At 36.1% G+C, this 21193-nt stretch overlaps 5 protein-coding genes across 9 annotated transcripts; 3 read left to right on the top strand and 2 right to left on the bottom strand.

Annotated features, from left to right (window-relative positions):
* Positions 1–3813: 3813 nt before the first annotated feature.
* Positions 3814–6124, top strand: LOC106402395 (biotin carboxyl carrier protein of acetyl-CoA carboxylase-like). Its single transcript, XM_048779809.1, has 9 exons — positions 3814–4015; positions 4401–4589; positions 4728–4804; positions 4936–4995; positions 5099–5308; positions 5388–5450; positions 5549–5617; positions 5715–5760; positions 5846–6124. Exons 1-9 carry the CDS (start codon positions 4006–4008, stop codon positions 5914–5916), a joined length of 795 nt encoding a protein of 264 aa, XP_048635766.1. The 5' UTR covers positions 3814–4005; the 3' UTR covers positions 5917–6124.
* A 3220-nt stretch (positions 6125–9344) lies between these two features.
* Positions 9345–11736, top strand: LOC106406659 (elongation factor P). Of its 2 annotated transcripts, XM_013847357.3 has the most exons (12): positions 9345–9486; positions 9649–9825; positions 10017–10047; positions 10149–10162; positions 10257–10307; positions 10447–10516; positions 10615–10681; positions 10763–10830; positions 10952–11075; positions 11174–11213; positions 11313–11380; positions 11479–11736. In XM_013847357.3, the coding sequence occupies exons 2-12, from the start codon at positions 9661–9663 to the stop codon at positions 11489–11491; spliced, it is 711 nt and encodes a 236-aa protein (XP_013702811.1). In that variant the 5' UTR covers positions 9345–9486; positions 9649–9660; the 3' UTR covers positions 11492–11736. The 2 variants fall into 2 exon arrangements, with proteins under 2 accessions (XP_013702811.1, XP_022575392.1); XM_022719671.2 differs by lacking the exon at positions 9345–9486 and having other exon boundaries at positions 9503–9825.
* A 20-nt stretch (positions 11737–11756) lies between these two features.
* Positions 11757–14176, top strand: LOC106406657 (O-fucosyltransferase 13-like). 4 transcript variants are annotated; one of them, XM_013847353.3, is made up of 6 exons: positions 11757–12080; positions 12322–12398; positions 12653–12723; positions 12797–12885; positions 12992–13213; positions 13292–14176. In XM_013847353.3, the coding sequence occupies exons 1-6, from the start codon at positions 11956–11958 to the stop codon at positions 14025–14027; spliced, it is 1320 nt and encodes a 439-aa protein (XP_013702807.1). In that variant the 5' UTR covers positions 11757–11955; the 3' UTR covers positions 14028–14176. The 4 variants fall into 4 exon arrangements, with proteins under 4 accessions (XP_013702807.1, XP_013702810.1, XP_013702809.1 ...); XM_013847356.3 differs by having other exon boundaries at positions 11849–12080; positions 12628–12723; XM_013847355.3 differs by having other exon boundaries at positions 11873–12084.
* LOC106406660 (signal peptidase complex catalytic subunit SEC11C) lies at positions 14074–15616 on the bottom strand. Its single transcript, XM_013847358.2, has 8 exons — positions 15380–15616; positions 15166–15278; positions 15005–15076; positions 14899–14934; positions 14777–14822; positions 14599–14686; positions 14415–14472; positions 14074–14323 (listed from the first exon to the last, which is right to left on the bottom strand). The coding sequence occupies exons 1-8, from the start codon at positions 15456–15458 to the stop codon at positions 14273–14275; spliced, it is 543 nt and encodes a 180-aa protein (XP_013702812.1). The 5' UTR covers positions 15459–15616; the 3' UTR covers positions 14074–14272.
* A 1816-nt stretch (positions 15617–17432) lies between these two features.
* On the bottom strand, positions 17433–20629 carry LOC111199240. The gene is made up of 10 exons (XM_048779808.1): positions 20349–20629; positions 19904–20139; positions 19317–19590; positions 19048–19162; positions 18855–18979; positions 18551–18632; positions 18368–18479; positions 18135–18292; positions 17947–18067; positions 17433–17855 (listed from the first exon to the last, which is right to left on the bottom strand). Exons 1-10 carry the CDS (start codon positions 20587–20589, stop codon positions 17565–17567), a joined length of 1755 nt encoding a protein of 584 aa, XP_048635765.1. The 5' UTR covers positions 20590–20629; the 3' UTR covers positions 17433–17564.
* Between the last annotated feature and the right edge of the window lie 564 nt (positions 20630–21193).

Raw genomic sequence — 21193 nt, 5'->3', positions numbered from 1 at the left:
TCAATATGGCTATGTTAAGTTTTGACCATTTGTATCGGTTGTTACATGCATGTTTCCGTGACATTGTCAAATAATCAAACATCACTTGGTCACCAGTTCGCTGAAATCGAAACTTAAAATATAGAAGTATCCAGACAACTTCGAGGTTTTTTTTTTTTTTTTTTTTTTCCATCTATTATTATTATTATTATAAAAAGAGTCCAACAGAACCAAACCCCATACAACCATTACAGCGAAAGACCAAGATGGACCTAAAACCTAAAAAAAAAACCAACAAAAGGAGCGTCTAAAATCCCGGCCCAACAAAGCCCAAAAAAGATGCCACCGTCCCAAACGACAGCACAACGGCCCACGTGTTGAGACCTCAACTGCGAGGCACACGTGTCGCCAAACCCCTTCTCCTGCCTCCATCGCCGGAGGGAACATGCAACTCATCACCGGAAACCATACCCGACATCGCGACCACCATCCACGGCTGAGCTCTTCTCCGGAGAGCTTCCATCGAACCACTTCGAGAGCTCATCCTGAGCCACCAAGCCGCCAATCACGGGATTAAAGTAATCCCACACCTCCTCTTGTTTGATGTCAACACCATCGAAGAGAAACATTCGATCTATTCGAGATCTCTTCAGAGGGAACTAAACCAAGAGCACATAAATCACGAGCAAAGCTGAAGTCACACCCTTGAGGAAAGGGGTGATAATCAAAGCCAACGGCGCTAGGCTCGGAGCCTCCACACCTCGGAATCGTAAGCCGGCGAGAAACGGAGCCAAGGAAGCCTCCTTCTCCCGGAAACAGAACTAGCGAAGCCTGCGTAAGAACTAAAGAGCAAACGGCTTCCCGGATTCAAAGCCCAAGAAACAAGAATCAAAAGCAAAGATAGAGCACCGGCGAAAGCTTCAACACTCATCTCACAGAGGAGAGAGAGAAGTCCCGGTCTCCGTCTTACTAAAGTTTTTTGAATTGAATTGATCTCATCTACTTCGAGGTTTAGTTTGAACTATGTATTCACATCCACATATAATTAATTAGCCTTGTTATACGTGTGACAACTAGCCAATGAAAATACTTACCATGTTTAATCGAATGAGGATACAATGCTTTTCTATAAATTATATAAATACTCTATCAGGTACGTGAGAAATAGACGCGCGCAAACGAAAAATTACCAAACGTGGTAACATTCGAGTGACGCCACTACTTATGATATATACGATAACGGTAAAAAAGAGATGAGTCCTTCAACCATGTATCAAACACAAACCAGCACCAGTAGCCGGCTAGTAAATTTAAACAAGCTAGAGAATCGAACAAATATAATATCTTCTACTTCACCTGGATTGGTACAAATGAAGAATATGAACTGAAACATAAACATGAGAACAAATGAAGAATATGACACATGGGTATATTCATACTTAAGAAGAACTCTTAACAAAAGTAGTGAAAATCCCAACTCTGGAGCTAGACTAGGGCTCAAGATCCAAACTCTTCCTAGTTTTAAAAAAAAACATGTGAAAATATATTTTATACGAATTTATGGACAATTTATTTAAGATTTATATTTTAATCTAACAAAGAATTCATGACAAAAGGCAGAAACAAAAATTGAAAATTGAAAAATGAGAAATTTTCTTAGATAGTCTTTTAAAATTTATTTTCACAAAAAAAAGACACAATAAAAAAATAACTAAAATATGTTTTACTGAAGGTTAACTATTTATTATGATCTTACATTTATGATATGAGAAAGATTACGTCTAGCTCCAGATCCAAACTCTTCCTAGTTTAAAAAAACATGTGAAAATATATTTTATACGAATTTATGGACAATTTATTTAAGATTTATATTTTAATCTAACAAAGAATTCATGACAAAAGGCAGAAACAAAAATTGAAAATTGAAAAATGAGAAATTTTCTTAGATAGTCTTTTAAAATTTATTTTCACAAAAAAAAGACACAATAAAAAAATAACTAAAATATGTTTTACTGAAGGTTAACTATTTATTATGATCTTACATTTATGATATGAGAAAGATTACATAGACGATTCGACAACCGACAATACTATCTGTCTTATGAAGACCTACGTCTAACTGCAATCACCTGAGTCGTCCTATGAAGATCCACGTCTGACCAGATTTACTTGCACCATGTTGAAGATCTATTATAAGTCTTTCTTCCGTAGTCTGCATAATTGTGTAATAAATCGCTCTATCCGGGACTTGAAATCTGGATTTCCTGTAATCTGCAAATAAATTGCATAGTCTGGGATTTGAACCCCAGATTTGGATGTAGAAACTTTTAAACCTTAACCATTAGGCTATGGTGCTTTCAGGTTAACTAATTTAAGATTTAGGTTTTAGAGTTAAGGGGTTGGGTTTTGGAGATGGATTCAAAATTTTAAAAATAAAAAGTAAAATTAAAATTTTCAAAATAAAAAATGTTATTTTGGTCATTTTATATTTTTAGAACTATTTTTGTGATAAAAACTTTAAAATGATCTTTTGAGAGAATTGACCTTGAAAGTTTATGTAATCGAAATTTAATAATCTAAACTATTAAAACAGAAGTACAATTAGTATTTAACCCTAAGTTTTTCTCAATAATTACAAGTGAATGCCACTCTATTTTTAATTGACAAATAAATTTACAAAAACTAATATATAAATTTCCATAAAAATCGTAAGTGAGATTCCCTAATATTTAGCTATTACACCAACTTAAAAGATTGCAATCTTTCATTTCCTAAAAAAGTCTATAATATAAACGCAAAAATCCTAAATATTCTATTAGAGACAAAATATGCTATATAGTAGGTACATACGTAATATTTTCATTATATCATTTCATTAAAGTATTTGAGAAAAGTTATAATTGCTATGGTTTTTTGTACGTGAAATTGGTAAATGCAAACATAATTTATTCTTTATTATTTAATTTCTTTTCATCATAAATATTTTAGCGTGTGCACTTATGAAATACAAAAAACCATACTAAATCATATAATAAAGTCAAAATCATATGTAAATGTAACTTATGTTTAATAATCTAAATACAAAAATCCATACTAAAATCATATGTAAATATAACTTAGTTTTAATAATAAAAATACAAAAATCCATACCAATATCATATAGTATAAATTATTTATCATTTAAAATTTTTAAATTTCATAGTTACATTCAAATTTTCAATTTTAATAATCTATTTCTTATAAAATTAATGCTGCAAATATATATAATTAAATGAAAACTATCCAACTTATATTTTGGAAAATATTTATTTATTTTATTATTTCAAATAGTTAATGTGCTAACACTATATACTACAATCATATAAAAAATATTGATCCATATTGTTGTTCATTTGCTTATATATGGTAGATTTAGTTATTTACAAACGAAAAAAAACTTTACTCACATCAAAATGAAAAAAACATAGCATATTCTTTTTTAGATTTTGCTTTATTAGTATACAAGAAACGAGATATAAAATGAAAATTTGAAACAAATAAATTCTATTTACAAATGCAAATTTTACAATTATTGTATTTATAAATGACTGAATTTACAATTTTTATATTTAGTATGATTATTGTTATTTTATTTACCATTATTCAAGTAAAACAATACCGTTGTATATTAAATGAATATAATACCCGCACAGACGTGCGGGTTAAATTCTAGTTTATTATTTATTTGTGTTACAATAGTAACATTTTATATTTTGTAAAAACCATATTCATGGGCTATTTGGTCAAATTAATGGGCTAGAAAGCCCAAACCAAATAAAAAATCCACCTTCCGTGATTAGCTGTACAAAGAACACTGGTTGTATCGAACGAGCTAATCCAACCAACAAGGGGCGTTCACCTCAATTTTTTTTTGATTTTAATAGTCTTCCTCGAATCATCTTCCTCGTTCGTATCGTTTTCCCACTGGTTTCATAATCTCATCCCTCTCTGCCTTACATTCTCTGTCTCGGATCCTTGCCTCCCTCCATGGCTTCCTGTAAGTTTCTCGTACCTGTCTTTTGCTGTCTTGTCCATATCACATGGGTTCTTGTTCCAACATTCAAAACTTGGAGTATTTTTTAGTATTAGAATGATATTCATCGAAAAAATTGGAACCTTTGGGACTTCATTTGAACAGTTAGATTTGATTATCATGTGAAAGTTGAAGCTTTTCTCTTTAGTCTTACTACTCAATGGCTATGAGATTCAAATTTGCTTCCTTTTTACATTCAATAAAGCTTTAATCTAATTTGTTAATTGTCATCTGTAACATAATTAAATAAGAACAATTTGTTTCTTTAAATCCCATCAATAATACACTGTAGTGTTAGGCACCATTGCCATGAGTGTTAATATTATTTCAACCTCGGTGTCTTTTTCAGGTAGCCTGGCAGTTCCTAAGATTAAAATCTCAGCAGCAGTAGACCTCAGTTTAGTAAGATCTGGGAGGTTTCAGATACCATGCAATCAAAGAGTGTTGTTGATTGGTCAAAGGCCGGTTAAGTACTTGAGTCTCAGGGCAACTCTTGGTTCTGTCCAAGCGTCTACTGTCACAGCTGCTGAATCTGCAGGTACATTTGTTGGTCTCTCTATGTTGTATGATCTTTTTTTACTGTTTATATGTCTTGAACACCGAGTGGTTCACATTGTGCATAGAGTTTTATTTCTCCTTAAAATGTTTTCTGATTTAAACATTTTTATACCGACAGCAACTGTAGAAGTAGAAGATACTGAGACGACGAAGCCATCTCCGTTGAACGCTCAGCTCGTTCCCAAGCCCTCTGAGGTGAGAATTTTTGATTTTTTTCAGCAAATTTGAAGATGTCATCTTTAATGAGTAGAACATGATTTATGTGAATGTACTTGCACAATTAACACATTATGCATTTGGTTTGATTTCTTTATTGGATTTTGTAGGTGGAAGCTCTTGTCACTGAGATATGCGATTCCTCATCAATTGCAGAGTTTGAACTGAAAGTAAGGGCTCTGTACTTATGTTATTGCTCTTTTGATTAGTAGTGCTCAGCTAAGTTCTTTTAAAGGATCCTCATCTAATATCTTCATTTGCATATGCTAATAGCTGGGGGGTTTCCGCCTATATGTAGCGAGGAACTTAGCTGACAACAACAGTAGTCCACCACAACCTCAGCCAATTCCTGCTGCCGTGGCTGCAAGTGCAACCACTGAGAGTGTTGATTCGAATGGATCAGCTTCCTCTACTTCACTGGCTATCACAAAACCAACATCCTCAGCTGCTGATCAGGGTTTGGTGATTCTCCAATCTCCAAAGGTAAGAGACCACACAACTTAAAAAGCTAAATAAATGTCAGAAAGTCACCAAATCTAAATGGTGTGGGGGGGATATGCAGGTAGGGTTCTTCAGGAGATCCAAAACCATAAAGGGTAAACGCACTCCTTCGTCATGTAAAGAGGTAAGAGACCAATCTTCTTGAGCTAGGAGAGAGTGATTGATTTTTTATGTGGAGACCGCTCATTAGTCTTGTCTTTGCTTTTTGTTTACACTTGACAGAAAGACCAAGTGAAAGAAGGTCAAGTTCTGTGCTATATTGAACAGCTCGGTGGCCAATTTCCAATCGAGGTTATTTCAATTTCTGATATATTAATCATCTAATATCTCTTGCTTTTCACCAAGTCTGTTAACATTGCTTCTCTCTGTTTCTTGATCAATCTTTCAGTCTGATGTTACCGGCGAGGTTGTCAAAATACTCAGAGAGGATGGAGGCAAGTCTTTCTTCTTATTATTCTTTAACCTTTCTTAATACTCTTTGCCTAATGATTTTTTTATTGTTTTCTAATTTCAAAACAGAGCCTGTAGGATACAATGATGCTCTCATATCAATCCTTCCTTCCTTTCCTGGGATCAAGAAGCTTCAGTAGTACTAGAACCAAACCTGAGCTTGGTTTTATGTTGTGAAACTGTGCCTTGTGTATGTTTTTTTTATAACAAAATAAAACTTCATTCACATCTCTGTGTTTCTGTTTGTCTGAAAGTTCTTTTTTTACTGTTTTATTCTGTTCTTTTTTTAATATAAACAAAAACATTATGATACTTTTTTCTTTCTTAATACATAGACTGTCACACACACACGATACGAATAGTTCAAAGATCTCTCGGGTTAAAAACGATATAGGTGATGATTTCTACTAAGCATTGCTGTTACTGACAGTTGATTCCAACCGTTTGGAGAAGAAGCTGCTTTCTGAATTTCTGTATAAATGCCTCTGCACTTTCGTTGATGTCACGTTCTTTCACTGCCCGCTTCTTCGCCGCCGGAATATTCTCCACCATCACCGCTCTCTTTGGATATTCTCCGGCTTTCCTCAGCTCGTAGGTTGATGATATGTAAGACGAAGACATTTGATGAGAGTAAAACGTTGCTTGCTTCTTGGTGGGTGTTTCTACAACAATAAGACTTGTTGCTTAAATGAAAATTTATCTGAAGACATATATAGATATGTATGTGTGTGTGAAGATGGCTCTAGATACAATAAACGTTTGATAGAATAAACTTTTTTGGATTAGGATAACCATTGTTGTAATAATTAATGAAACCTAAGATACGCATGTGTTTGTGTAGAACACGTTTATTTAGCAGAAAATATTCTACTTTCGAAGTACTAATCTTCTTTACTGTTGTTTAAAAGTTCTTTAAGAAATATTTCATGTATTATTCTTCTTCCTCACTGTCTCAAGAATCACTACTTCACTATTAAACATTGAAAAATCTTTTTTTTTCACGAGTTAACATGAATTGGTAAATTGATAAGTGATGTGCCGTGATGAAGACAACATAAGGTATAAAGTAAGGGCAGTGATGAAGACAGCATATCTTATGAATTATGATTATGAATAATATTGTTTTTATATATGAGTTGATAATATCGTTAGGAAGGATACAATAATGGCATAAATAGCTGCCTAACTGTAGCTTTAGACAAAACATATATCGTTCACTAGATAATAGATATTTAGGGTCTAGAATAAAAATTTTAAAGGCTAAAAAGATTAATAATACATGTGACCTATAGGTAAAAGAGAAATTATCCATATATGTAAAACTAGGGGTCGGCCCGCCCTACGGGCGGGATTTTATTTGAATATATATTAATTTTATAAATTATTTTAAAAATACTCTAAAACTAAAATGACTCTACAAAATAGATAAATAATAAATATAGATCATATTGCTTTTTTAAAAATACTCTAAAACTAAAAGGACTTTACAAAATAGACAAATAATAAATATAGATCATATTGATTTTTTTTTAAATACTCTATAACTAAAATGACTCTACAAAATAGACAAATAATAAATATAGATCATATTGATTTTTTTAATAGAGATTTTCTGTCTGAGTTTAAAGTGAGGTAACATTCGCTATCTTCTATTTTATAGAGAATACAAAATTAGCAGAAAATCAGAAAAATTAATGATTTATATTTATTTTTATTGCTGTTATTTCACTTTAATATTATAAAATAAAATCTAAGGTATGAATGAAAATACTCTATTTATTTATAGAATTTCAAATTTTATTTCTTTACACTAATTAGTTTTTACATACTAATAAATTAATTCACCTTCTAGCTAAATCAATTGAAAATTATAATACGGGTTAGCCCGTAGGACAGGTAGGTAAATAATTGTATATATATATATAATTTAAAATTTTATTGGATATTTACAAATATAAAGTAATAACTCAGAAGCATCTCAACGCATGTTCGGAGTCTCCTAAAAAAAAATGTTCTCGGCAATCAGTCCATCTGCTCTAACCCTGTCCAGACTTGAAGGCCCACAGAGGTCAGAGCTGTTGATGCAACCAAGACATGAAAGTAACTTATCCCCATTAGGAACTATAACAGCTTCGCCACTCAAACGTAGTGCACCAGAATCTCAACTCCAGCTTGACGCTCTGTTCTGTCTCGGGCCTTCTTCTATGAGATTCCTCTCTGTCTCAGCAGCCTCCCTCTTCCTGTTTCTGTCTCTCACTCTCACTGATATCTAATGCTTTTTTGGAGTAATGCTTAATAGCAGTTTTTCGAGTCCGTGTACGCAGCATTATCCATCTCTTTATCCTTGAAACCTTTCTGCTTCCTCTCCTTCTGTTTTCCAAACTCCGGTTCCAGTTCTGTTTCTTCTCTACCTCAGGCTCTTTCACAACTATCTCATCCTCCTGAGCCTCAGCTTTATCATCCTCCTGAGTCATGAACTGAACGTTGCACAAAATATGAAGAGCTTGCATCATCCTCTAGTCTTTTTTTACCAAGGATCAAGAAGTTGCTGGTTAAGATAGATTTTGTTTATTGTTCAAAAGTAATACAACACTGAAGAATTATTCTAATTGTGTTGGGTCTATACTATAATTTTAGCGATCAAACCTATGCCTTATAAAACACAATTGGAATAAGGTTTCTATTAATTCACAAAGACTATACCTTTCCCATCTCTAGATGAACAGCATGACGATTTGATCTTGACAGCAGGACGATTTTTGATCTAAGAGATTTCTTCATCGTCAATCTCCATGGCGGTGGAGTAATGCTTGATGGCAGTTTCAAAGTCCTTTTTCACGGCATTCCCCATCTCCTTGTCTACACCCATAAGCTTGAAACCGTGCTTCATGTTTCTTTGCTTCCCAGAAAGGCGAACCTCGACAGTGGAGGTACAACAGGCAGCCTCCAAAACAGCGAGGACAACAGCAGAGTTAGCCTTTTTGGAAAGTTTAGAAAGCTGGTGATTGAAAAGATTGAACTGGTGATTTTGTGGGGATAGAACATGCTCTTTTATAGTCGAAGATTCACAGAAAAGAAGTAATGAGGATGCATTCAATGAGGAATCGTGACAGGTTTTGCAAGCTATAGTTAATGTCTACGTTAAAGACAACTCTTCGATTGAGTCTCATTCCGTAACGCCTCCATTTGTCGTGGCCGGTAAGATGATCAGACTGTTTCTTCGACGGTGAGAAGCTTTGATTGTGTAGAAGGAGTTACCTAGAGAAGAATTTTTAATTATTAGAAAAGCCGATGTTATGTTCTATCCAGGCCCGAACCTATTACCAGTTTATCACAAATGGAAGCCCAGCAAAAACACACACAAATCACAAAATTTTGCAAAACGAAAAAAGAACTCGGAACCTCTTCTAGTTAAAACACGTGTCAGCACCTCCTTTCACTATTTACTGACGTGGCAAGAGGAGAAGAGAGTTGAGTTCTTCTTTATAGTATAAGATGTTAAATAATACAAAAACGATAGGGGGTCGATGGGTCCCACAAGGGGCCCTCAGTAACGCAAGTTGCATATTGGGCTTACTATCCTCTCTCGGCCCAATGCTGAGAGGGTTTATTCCGGTTAACAAGTTCCACCGCCGTCTCCCTCAAAATCGTCGTGATTCGCATTTCTCCATCACTCTGACTCGACTGATTTGTATCTTCCTCTCCCACTGGTAAAAACACCCTCTCTCTTTCCGAGCCCTCCTCATCTCTCATTTTCACTTTTATTTAGCTTTGAGAATTGCAATACTCTTGCGTGTTCGTGGGATACGAATTTGATGCTATTTAGCAGAGAATTTAAACGAAAGCTTGTTTCTTTTTTGTGTGGTTGTAAGTAATAAACGGAGATGCGAGGGATATCGAGTAGATCATCACTTTATTCATTGACCCGATCGCTGCTTTCGCACGTCCGTCACGGGTTCACACCTGGTGGACTCTGCCGGGAAACTCCTGCCCTTGGTTCACTGTGGTCTGCCCTTCAAAGCCGCGGCGTTAAAGTTAACGCCATTCAGGTTACGTTTCTAACGCCGTTTGAAGTTTCTACTACTCATTAAGCGAGTTCTTGCCTCATTTTGTTTCTTGTCGGAATTAAAAAGTGGAAAACTTAGTTCTAATTCTTAAGTAATGAGTGTGTAAACTCCATGTATGTTGTTGTGTTTTGGTTTCTCTTCTCACTCTTGAGTTCTTTTTTTTTTGTTTTCAGTTAAGGCCAGGGAACGTTATTGAACGAACAGGTTGGGTTTCTGTTTGAGATTTTCTCCTTTTCGCTATAACAACGTTTGTGGATAGATATGAATGAATCTAACTCAATTTGGTTGGATCGTTGGACTTTCAGGTCGTACTTTCCGGGTTAGTCTTTTGTACATTTTTTTTTTCATTTTTTCAGTCTATTAGTTGTTCTACGCCAATGAGAAACAAACACGAGTTATCTTTCGTGCTATAGGTTGTAGAATCAGAGCATAAACAACAAGGCAGAGGAGGAGCCTCCATTCAGGTTTGCATTTTGAAATGTGATTTATCATATTATCTGTGAAAGGACCGATTTAGGAATGCAGAAACAGATCATGTTGAACATTTCAAGCTGATGAGGCGCGTAGCTTGGTGTTTGATATAGTTTTGTTATTGGGAAACAGGTAGAGCTTCGCGATGTTGACAATGGGAGCAAGCTTAACCTGCGGTTTGGACCTGAGGAGTCCGTTGAGAGTACGCTGCTTATTCCAATTAACATTTAAAGCCTAGCGTAACTATATTAAATATTATTTTGGTGTGATATTGATTTTTGGATCAATCTATTACTGCAGAGGTTTTTGTTCAGGAGAAATCGTTCACATGTTTATATACTGAGGGAGATACTGCATTCCTGATTGAGTGAGTCCTCCTCACCTGTTTCGTAGATTTTATACATTTTGTAGGATCATGAGTTGTAAAATATGATTGCTTATTCGACAGGCCCGATACGTTTGAACAAGTTGAGGTGCCATTGGACATATTTGGCAAAGCTGCTGTATATTTAAAAGGTTTGGTAGCAACATCACTCCACTTTGTTTGTTTTGCTTGAAACCATTTGCATGTTCTATAACTGCTAACGTATTCTGTTGATTCTGTCCTTCCCTTTGATATATGTTCGTGTGTTGACAGAGGAAATGAGAGTCCAGTTGCAGCTGTATGATGGAAGAGCTTTATCTGCATCTGTCCCTAAGCATGTCACATGCACTATCCAAGAAACTCAACTTCCCATGAAAGGCTTAACCTCAGCTCCTCGGTATGTCTCTTAAAGATCAGGAACGCTTGTCGCTTTACATATTATTGATTCTCACAATGTACGATTGTCTTTCTCCAACATGACGAATCAAACTGCAGTTACAAGAGAGCTCTCCTGGATAATGGTTCTACTATTCAAGTAAAATCTCTCCTTCCATGCAAGTTACAGCGATTCAAGTTATTTTACCCTGTGATCAAGAAACTAGTCTGATTGCTCTAACTACCATTGGTTCCTCAGGTACCATCTTATCTGGAGGCAGGTGAAAAGATTGTGATAAACACCGAGGATGATTCTTTTGTCAAGAGGTAAATCAAGCCAACTCTTTAATTTAGTGCCAAGATGTTCATTGCTGTTATATAATTGCTTAACAGTCTTCTTCCTGCGTTTTTTTTGTTTGTTACAGAGACAACAAATAAAACGACTTGCATAGTCAAATGGGGCTGTCTCTTATGGAGGAAGTTTTATGTTGAGAAGCGTTTTAATAGAAAGATTAAGATGCTAATGTTACTGTTGTTATTCGAGTTCTCATAATAATATATTAACACTTCCTTTCATTTAGGTGTTACAATTTCTATACGAAAATTTACAGTCTTGTAAAACATGAGTGTCTTGTAAAAGCGAGAGGGCTTTGATCAAAACTTAGAAAGTTGATTGCTGATTAGTGTCAACCTCTATCTCTCCTTTATCTACCAATGTGTAACTCAACTTCTTCAATCCAAGTTTTAGAGACGAACATTTTTAAACTACATGGTTGACTATACTAGCTGTAATACCCAAAAAAAAGAAGAAAAGTAAAGCGATAAATCAAACAGATCTTAATAAAACTCATACAAAACTAAACTGGGCAATACTTCCTTTGTCTTCTCCGATCAACTATCAAATGGTTTCGTTGCCAGTGAAGCCACTCTTCGTCGTCGTTTTGACCTTTTCTCTCCTCCTCGCCGTGATCCTGCTATCTCCGTCGCCTCAGTTCGTGAACACTCCACTCTCCTCGAGTTCTCTGCTGTAAGTGAGTCTATAGATTTCGTGGTCTTGGATCAAACCTAAACCAATTGTAAAATGTTAGATATTTAGCTGGGTAACACTCGATCGATGGTTCTTGAAGATAGGCCCTACATGATGATACTAAAATTAGCTTAAAGTTTCCAACTTTATCCTGATATAGGGACCAAAAAATTCGAACTTGTCTCTTTATTGGCTTGTGTTTGTAGAGATATATAACTTGAGGTTTTGTCATTTGCTTCAGTGATTTTGATATATGGAGTGTCAAGAGGATGGCAGAGTGGCGTCCTTGCAAATGGTGGTTACATGGACATCTCACTCGTATGTGACTCCTTTTCTCTATCCTTTTCAAGTAGTAGCTTTGTTCAGTAACAGCGACTCCTGTGTTAGATCTGAGTGTGAAGATATAAGTAGCTTTAGATGGTTTGTTCAGATTCTTTGTATATTGTTTAGAAAGAAAGGCATATTGCTTGTTGTATTGGCTGAAGCTCTCTGTTTGTTTGTTTATATTCTGAGTCCAAAGAATACTTTTGAACGGCTTTCATTGCAGACATCTGCTTTGGTTTTTTGTTCAGCTCTACCTGCTAAAAGCAATGGATTCATCCGCATTGATTGCTTTGGCGGCCTCAATCAGATGCGACGCGATGTATGTTTTTGAACCAACTGCAATTTCTTACTTTGTATACATAATGTAATCATTGATCATGTGATGCTTGCAGTTGTGTGATGGTGTTGGAATCGCTCGTCTATTAAATGCCACGCTTGTTTTACCCAAATTTGAGGTAGCTGCCTATTGGAATGAGTCAAGGTAGTGTAACCTCTTTACCTCTTTTAAGCTTCTTTAGTTTGGTATCACTCTTTTAAGCTTCTTTAGTTTGGTATCACTTTTGTAAACAAGATGTTTTTTGCTGCAGTGGATTTGGAGATGTGTTTGATGTAGACTACTTCATTCAAAAGTTGAATGGCTTTATTAAAGTTGTCAAGGATCTTCCCACAGATATATCATCAAAAGAGCCATTCAGAGTAGACTGTAGCAAAAGGAAAGGTCAATTCGATTACAGAGAAACCATTCTCCCACTATTACTAGAACATCATTACATCTCTCTAACACCTGCAATGAGCCAGCGCAGGGACAGGTACATGTTTTTTTCTGGTCACACACTATGGAATCTTATTAGTTTCTCATTCTCAGCATTTGCGTGGTTACGTTTCAGGTACCCCCAATACGCAAAAGCCACCCTCTGTCAAGCTTGTTACTCAGCTCTACGCCTCACTACCTCCTTGGAGAAGAAAGCCCTCGAGCTTCTAGATGCCATACCCAAACCTTTTCTGTCGCTTCACCTCAGATTCGAGCCTGACATGGTAGCATACAGCAGATGCGAATACCCGAACCTATCCCCTTCCTCGCTTGCTGCTATCAAAGCTGCTGGAGGAGAAGACAAAAAACCATGGACAGGAGAGATAGCTCAGAGCTGGAGAAAGCGAGGCAAGTGCCCTTTGACTCCTAACGAAACAGCGTTGATGCTTCAGTCACTGAGAATCCCAACGAGCACAAACATATACTTAGCAGCGGGAGACGGTCTGATGGAGATGGAAGGTTTCACATCGGTTTACACAAAAGTGTTCACCAAGTCTGATCTTCTAAACCGTGAAGATTTCACAAGAATGCATGGGAACACAAAGGCTGCGTTGGATTATTATGTTTCCATCAACAGCGATGCCTATGTAGCTACTTACTTTGGAAACATGGATAAGATGGTTGCAGCCATGCGAGCTTATAAAGGGATGCATAAGACCCTGTTCTTGAGTAGGAAGGCGTTTGCAGAGCTGACTTCTCAGAGACTTGAAGAGGAAGAGCTGAAGAAAGCTCTTTGGGAGGTTCATAGGAATGATTTTGAAATTGGCAGAGGATCTGCCTTGCCTGACTGTTTCTGTGAATTCAAGCTGTAATTTTCAGACACAAGCTATAGTATTTTTTTTTTGCACTGAGTGGAAGTCACAGACAAGAATACTGTTAAAGAAAACTGTCACAAAAACTATATAAATTATAAAAATAGCTTATAAGAATCTAAGGTTCAATTATGAACTTTGTTTTGTTATTCGGTTTAAGGACATGAAACTACAAAAGATGATGAGGGTTGCACTTGCAGAAGCCACTTCTCCACCACCATAGATTCGTCTTTATGTATGTTGTTTCAGTCTTTGGATGTTATAACGAGCAGACCCATTGCACCAATGAGTAAATACTGAAAGAAGAGAGTATAAACAAAGAGCTTATTGCGAGTCAAAATCCATAAACATATATTATAAACGCAGGTCTATGTAAGAAGATTGTACCTTGATGATAGGCTTTTCTGTCATGATAATAGTCACCCATCCAACATAAGGCAAGAACCTGATAAAAAAAAAAAACGAAAATGAAAATCATTTACTACTATTTGACCTTATAGTGTGCCAGCTTCAGTGAGATCATGCGGTTTGTTCTTTGTTTCACAATCTCTGGGAGGTTTAGAGTACTTACCCAACAGCTCTGCCCATTATATGGTGGCGATGAAGCCACATTTGTCCGTCAGCGTAGAGATCAATGTCATCCACATCATTGTTGTCACCTGGAAAAAAGCAAAAGGTGGTGTCAAAATGGATAGACACAGTTTACTGTAAATGGGTTTTAACATTCAAACAAAGAAAAAACTAGGCACCTTTTGTTAGAACATCAACTTTTCCAGTAGTTTTCCTCTCATGAACCTGTAGTGTGATAGTAATATCTTAATACTATACTCACTTCAATCTTTAGAAAGTGTGTTAAAGAAAAGAACATTACTTCAATGACACGATGGACGATGGGTATATCACGACCCTGAAAGAAGAAGAAGCATTATCAAGACAAGTTAAACCAATAAGGAGACAGGAAAGTGGGAGAGACTTACATCAATTTTGAAAACAACAATCTCGCCTGTTCTAATGGGGTCCTTGGTCATGCGCAAGAGCAATATATCCCCCTGTCACATTGTACCTCGAAACTGATTATAAACTGATCATATCAAAATAGCAGGAGCCAAAAAGGAACCAAAGATAGAGAAACACATACTCTCTGAAAGCCAGGTTCCATGCTTCCAGAGAGAACAACAACTACAGGAGATTCAGTGCCAGTCACACACATCATAGCCTTCCATATTATCAATGCCGACGTCACGATCATACCTAACAACCAATAAAAAAAGGTAACGCCTTTATTCATCTATCAAGACAACAACCAATAAAAACCAATAATGTCTGATTGATATGGTGATATGGAAACGAACCGAGTGTGACGGCTTGAGTGAGAAGCTGACGGATCTTGATAGATTTGATGGAATCCACTGTTTCTCCGATCCAACCCATTATTCTTCCTTCCCTTCCCTTTAATTTTCAGTCGCAATGATTCAGATCCGCGGAAGAAGTTTCTTTCTTTCTCCTCGCGCGTTTCAGTTGAGAACAAGGAAACAAATCGGTTTATATATTGGTTACCAATGCCAGTCAAACCGGTCTAATTATTAAAAATGTTTTTAACTTTAAACCGGTTTTGTCTTGGTCCACAATTGACCCAGTTTCATCTCTGATACAGAGAGGAAAAGGTTAACCCTAACTTAAATTTGGGCGTTACATCAAAAATCATTTGTAGAAAGTTGAAGAGAAATGACGACACTTTCGGATCTTCCACCAGATTTGGTTAAGGAGATCCTCTCTAGGGTTCCGCTGAGGTCTCTGAGAAGTGTCCGATATACTTGCAAACAATGGAACATTTTATCCAAAGATGGGACGTTTTTAAAGAAGCTGATCAAGCAACAGCAAGGGAAGAGGACTATCTGGCGATTGTGTTGATAAAGTTCTCTAGTCTTTTTTTATTTAATGAGAGCATCAATGTACACAGTTTATTTCCATACTGCCATCATTTTGTTAATTTGGTTTGGTTTCTTCTGCCATCATGGCTCTTTGAACATGATTTACCCTAATTAATAATCTGTTTCCGATCTTTCTCTATGTAATAAGAAATGGTTGGTCACTTCTCTTTTTCTAAGCAACTCCTCTGCTTTCGCTCATCTCATTGTGTAAGAACATTTTGTATGGTTAGCACTAGCAAGTAAGTAAGCATTACAGCATATAGGTTATTGCAATACATTTGTGGAGTTTCTGGCAGTGTTAAGCCAAGTTATCTCTGATGCTGGTTCTACATTCAGTCAGTGCCGGTTCTATATGAGTGCCGAAGGCGCAACAGCACCGGGTCCACCAATTTCAAGGGCCCATAATATATAGATTTATGTTTATTAACTTTTAATATATACTAGATCTTTTATCCGCGCTACGCGCGGATTATTTGGGTATAATTAAGTTTTTATTTAATTAATTAATTTATATTTATTTTAATAATTTATATTGTAATTTGTAAAGTGATTTTTTACCTCTGAACTCTCATACTTAAATTTAAATCAGCTTAAAGATTTATTATCCTTAATAAATAAATAGATCTGTTAGTATATAATTAACAATTAATTAAAAAGAAATTTTATTGATTTGAGAATTATCATTGTCTTAAAATAATTTATATTTTGTTATAAAATATTCATATCTTAAATAAATAATTAGGTTTGTTATTATACTATCGTAATTTATAATGAATTGTTATTTGGTAATCATCATTATATAAAAATAATTTATATTGTGTTGTCCAAAATAATAGTTTACATCATAATTTTTAAAAACAAAAGAGATATATCTCCTTATATATATTGTATATAATTGTATATATACATAAGTGTTTTTAATATTCTTACACAATAAAAGTATAATTTTATTATAATAAATATTTTTGTGATATGTAAAAAATTGATATAATTTCATTTTTTTACTAAATATTTCAAATGCATGAGTATTTTTAAATTGTTTTTATGTGATAAAATATTTTTTCTTTGATAAAAAACCCTATATGTTTGATTTAATATTAAATATTCTGAACATATGTAAATAATTTATTCTAGTGATATTTGAATTGATAATATATTTATTTATATGCAATTATTGTGTTTACAATCAGTGTACCATTGCAACCAAACTCTTTCTTGAGGTCCTTAAGTATCTTGCTGTAAAAAAAATATGAACCTAATAATGGAATCAGTTGAACCTCCTAGACCAACAGTCTAAGCCATGTTAAATTTGCATGATGCTACGTGGTTGCTCAAAACCAAAACCTTTAATGATTAGAACACAATTTTTTCTTAAAAAATCTATTCGTGAATGCATTTGTAAATGTAAACTGCAAGACTTAAAACAACCAAATTCGTAAAAGCTTCAAATCCAACAAAACTAAGATACTCAAACATCAAACTTAAGGTAAAAACATTATGCAGAGACAATAAGAAAGATAGTTCAATGTTGCAAACACAAAGTCTGAGATTAAAAAAAAACAAAGCATAGAGTCTTAGTAATCATAAAACCACGATTCAACACATCCTAGCCACATCTGGCTCGCTTGGGGTCTTCTGCCTCGACCTTATCAGCAGCCCTCTTCACAATCCCAACGCATGTGGAAGGTTCACCATCAGCAACTCCATTCTGCAGAGTTCCTTGGGCTTCAGCTTCTTGATCTTCTGGGGTGAGAACCTTTGTCACAGTCAAAGCTTGGGTCTTGCCTGTCAAATTGTGATCTGATACTTTCACAATGAATTTTCGAGTCTGTCCAATGGTATCGATAAGAGCCTGAGGTACCGGAACCAAGTGGTCATCTCCTACATTCTCATTAGCCTAATATACATTAAACAACTGTCACTATATATATCTAGCTATCTTGGAGAATATAGATTCAAATAACATAAGCACACAGGGTTGTAATTACCTCGAAATAACTTGCAACCAACTCTGAAGCTTTTCTTCCGGATAACTCATGTCCAGCATCACCGAGGAGCACAAAAGACGCCTGATCCTCATTATCATACACAGAGATCTTGGCCAGGTACCTGTGTCATGTGCAGAGTTATAATGAGTGCATTAAAGTATAAGAATAAGTACAGCTGAGTCACTTACTGTGGAACACCAACAATGTCGGGTTTCCCACATTTTTTACACATAAGGGTGGTAGGCCCTTTGGTTGCCTTAGTGTGGCACACACCACATCCTATGTAATACCAGGATGAACCGTGCACCACATCAGCAACAGTTGCTATGCACTCAAACCAAGCAACCTGCAAGATGCGAAACAATTAATTAAGAGATTAAGACTATCATATTGAAGGCGTTAATCATTGATATTGTATAACCTTGGCATCTTCCTGCTGAATATAGAATAAGAGCTCGCCTATGGTCATTGTCTCAGTCTTAGTGACAACGTCTGCGTTAACTCTGTTGGCAACAGATAAGTTCGCGTTCATCCTGAAGCCAACACCCAAACATCAAATACAATGTGGAATACAACGGCCAAAATTTAAATATAGAATGCTTACCAAGTGAGATACTCTTCGGTTATTTGAACATCTTTGTCCAAGAAAACACGTGATGGCGTCATAGAAGAGAGAGCGAGGGTACCTATAACAGATCCATTGTTATAATACATATGCAAAGTTATAATGTAAATGAGATGTATAAATATATATATGTCTAATATTTGCTATCTCGGAACCTAGCGGTTACTCATATGTATATGTATATGTCCAAAAGCAGCTCTACTACCAAAGCTAACCTAACCAGATAAGGCTTCTTGACCCTCTTGTGTCCTGCTTAAAAATTAAAAAGGTTGATAATACGGACCTCCAAATCGTTTCGGGTTTAAAGTAGTGACCAAAACAACACGTGCGGTTCCTCCAGATGCTTTAAATTTCTCACTAAAATCCGAGGCAGCCTTGTCCCATAGGTATAACTTCATCACCGGACCACTATAACATACAAAACACATGTGTTAAGAGAGACAACATATGAATATGGAAAAAATAGATTAGCTTACTCATGTGTTTGAACATGGAGCAAGACGCGGCGAGATGAAGCTATCTCGGCATCATCTAGCATGAGACTATCACTTAGAACCTGTCCATTCACAAGCTTGATGTGGCCAACATAATCTGCAAGATAAAATAAACAAACTCAATGCTTTATATATCATAAACCCAAAAATGTAGCCTAGAATTGTAAGTGTTGATCAAAACATTATCCTAGACAAAGAATGCTGAACATACTTGATCGATTTAAACACATTATATAACATGGGGAGCTTACCATAAAGATCCCCTCTCAAGTCGCAGGCAGCATCGAACTCCTCATATCCATGGATCCGGAACCGGTCCTCAAGGAAACAAACCGGACTGTCCGTTAGATCAGAGAGGACAGAAGTCGATGAGAATGTGATGGTGAAACTTGGTTCCGCAACACGATACAAATTCTTGTTGTGAGAACCGAAAAAACTGTTGAGTCTGTAAAGGCCACCAGCTCTCATGTGTGGCAAATAAGTGTCTATCCTCCCAGCTGGGATGAAACCCTGGATGACAGTCTCCTGTTATCATCAGTAAAGAAATTAAATCAGAAATGCTAGACAGGAAATCATAGAAACGCATCAACAACAAAGTTATAGTTACTGTACTATCAATAAAAGCAAACACTTGCTGTAAATTATCTAAAATGTTCATCAGTCAAAGTTTTAATGGAATATGTTCTCTTTTTTTATTAGCAAAACTAAACTGCCAAAGTGAGACCAAGAAACCAAAATCATAAATTATTTTCTAATCATAAAGTCTCTGCCAAAGTAAAGTCTAGAACGATAAGTTTCAATTTCTAAACTAAACTGTAATCAAGATTTTGGGTTATACCTCTTGGTCGATGAGAAGCATCTCGAGACCGATAAGCACCTTTGACACAACATTTCGAGCTTCCCAAAAATGGATCAACCGGAACCTCAACTCGCCGTCATGAGGTCCGTATTTCACATCTTTGAAAGCCACCACTTCGGCCGAGACAATAGCTTTTCCCTTAACGCGGGAAGAGACAGCAGATTTGCCTCTAACACCTGAGGAGACACCAGCCTTCGTGCTGTGAATGATCGCACCTGCATAGGAATACGAACGTTACCATCATCAAAAAAGGGAACTAAAAATCCACAATTTCACATGCGTTTCTATTTACCCTTATCTACTAAAAACAATTATTTTGCTCATCTCATTGTTTTAAACCTCATAGCTTCAGATTCTCTATTTTTTTTATACTGGTAATCAGACGGACATTATAATCTCATAATGAAACGATAAGGGTTCTTACCATTGGGGTTCTTCGACATAGGTACGCCGATCAAGACGCCGGAAGAGACAGCAGTTTTGCCGCTGAGTTTGGTCAGACCGGAAGTGACCGACGCTTCGCCTTTGTCTCGCTTCGAGTGGAGATCGCCTATTGAGTGGTTGGATGAGACATGGGGTGTTCCGATGGGTTTGATCGGTCCGGGAGAGGAGTCAGACTCGACGCCTTTTGGTTTCTCGGAGATGGAACTTCCGTTGGAACTCATTGCAACTAAGCTTAATCGGAATAAGACTCGTATCAAGAGTTGTATAAACAAAAGAAGGAGAAAATGCGGATTAAGAGTTATATAAACAAAATCTGAAGGAGAAAAGCAAAACGAATCCATAAATGAGAGTAAAGAGAGAACGAAGTGGAGTTGTATTGATTGTTTAGGGTCAGATCGTGAAACGGATCAAAGAAGAAGAAGAGGAAAAGCAAAAGGGATTAGGAATCGACAAAGGAGATGAAGAATCGACAAAGGGACGAAGATTCGATTTAGGTTAATAGGATTTGAGAGACGCGTAAGGGAGAGGTCGAAATGGTTTGGTCGCTGGCTGGGTCTGTCTATGGTCTAATGGGCTAGGTTCGAATGTTTTAAAAATCACGGTAAGTCGAAGCCCAAGAAAATCAACACATATTTGACATAGTCGAAGCCCAAGAAAATCAACACATATTTGACATGGCAAAAACACCCTCTCTAATTGGTTGATTAAAATTGCCTACGTGGACAGCTTGGTTGAGGAGGATATCTCCCTTTTATTACTTATCTGATGGTAGCTGTGGATCTGTTGTAATCAAAAAGGCCCAACTGTTTATTAAATAACAACACG

This window comes from Brassica napus, chromosome A5 (assembly GCF_020379485.1).
Source record: "Brassica napus cultivar Da-Ae chromosome A5, Da-Ae, whole genome shotgun sequence".
Lineage (NCBI taxonomy): Eukaryota > Viridiplantae > Streptophyta > Magnoliopsida > Brassicales > Brassicaceae > Brassica > Brassica napus.
Note: the sequence above shows the minus strand (reverse complement) of the source record. Positions and strands in the feature narration are given on the sequence as shown.

Excerpts from the sequence above, each read along its gene's own strand:
- LOC111199240 (XM_048779808.1), bottom strand. The coding sequence starts at position 20,589 with ATGAGTTCCAACGGAAGTTCCATCTCCGAGAAACCAAAAGGCGTCGAG. Across the intron at positions 19,591-19,903 it reads TGCTTCTCATCGACCAAGAG|GAGACTGTCATCCAGGGTTT; the intron begins GTATAACCCAAA and ends TGATGATAACAG. Across the intron at positions 18,293-18,367 it reads TTCAGCAGGAAGATGCCAAG|GTTGCTTGGTTTGAGTGCAT; the intron begins GTTATACAATAT and ends CGCATCTTGCAG.
- LOC106406660 (XM_013847358.2), bottom strand. The coding sequence starts at position 15,458 with ATGGGTTGGATCGGAGAAACAGTGGATTCCATCAAATCTATCAAGATC. Across the intron at positions 14,935-15,004 it reads TTGTTGTTTTCAAAATTGAT|GGTCGTGATATACCCATCGT; the intron begins GTAAGTCTCTCC and ends TTCTTCTTTCAG. Across the intron at positions 14,687-14,776 it reads AGTTGATGTTCTAACAAAAG|GTGACAACAATGATGTGGAT; the intron begins GTGCCTAGTTTT and ends GCTTTTTTCCAG.
- LOC106402395 (XM_048779809.1), top strand. Across the intron at positions 4,805-4,935 it reads TCGTTCCCAAGCCCTCTGAG|GTGGAAGCTCTTGTCACTGA; the intron begins GTGAGAATTTTT and ends TGGATTTTGTAG. Across the intron at positions 5,309-5,387 it reads TGATTCTCCAATCTCCAAAG|GTAGGGTTCTTCAGGAGATC; the intron begins GTAAGAGACCAC and ends GGGGATATGCAG.
- LOC106406657 (XM_013847353.3), top strand. The coding sequence starts at position 11,956 with ATGGTTTCGTTGCCAGTGAAGCCACTCTTCGTCGTCGTTTTGACCTTT. Across the intron at positions 12,724-12,796 it reads TCAATCAGATGCGACGCGAT|TTGTGTGATGGTGTTGGAAT; the intron begins GTATGTTTTTGA and ends TGATGCTTGCAG. Across the intron at positions 12,886-12,991 it reads GCCTATTGGAATGAGTCAAG|TGGATTTGGAGATGTGTTTG; the intron begins GTAGTGTAACCT and ends TTTTTGCTGCAG.
- LOC106406659 (XM_013847357.3), top strand. The coding sequence starts at position 9,661 with ATGCGAGGGATATCGAGTAGATCATCACTTTATTCATTGACCCGATCG. Across the intron at positions 10,308-10,446 it reads GAGGAGGAGCCTCCATTCAG|GTAGAGCTTCGCGATGTTGA; the intron begins GTTTGCATTTTG and ends ATTGGGAAACAG. Across the intron at positions 11,214-11,312 it reads ATAATGGTTCTACTATTCAA|GTACCATCTTATCTGGAGGC; the intron begins GTAAAATCTCTC and ends TTGGTTCCTCAG.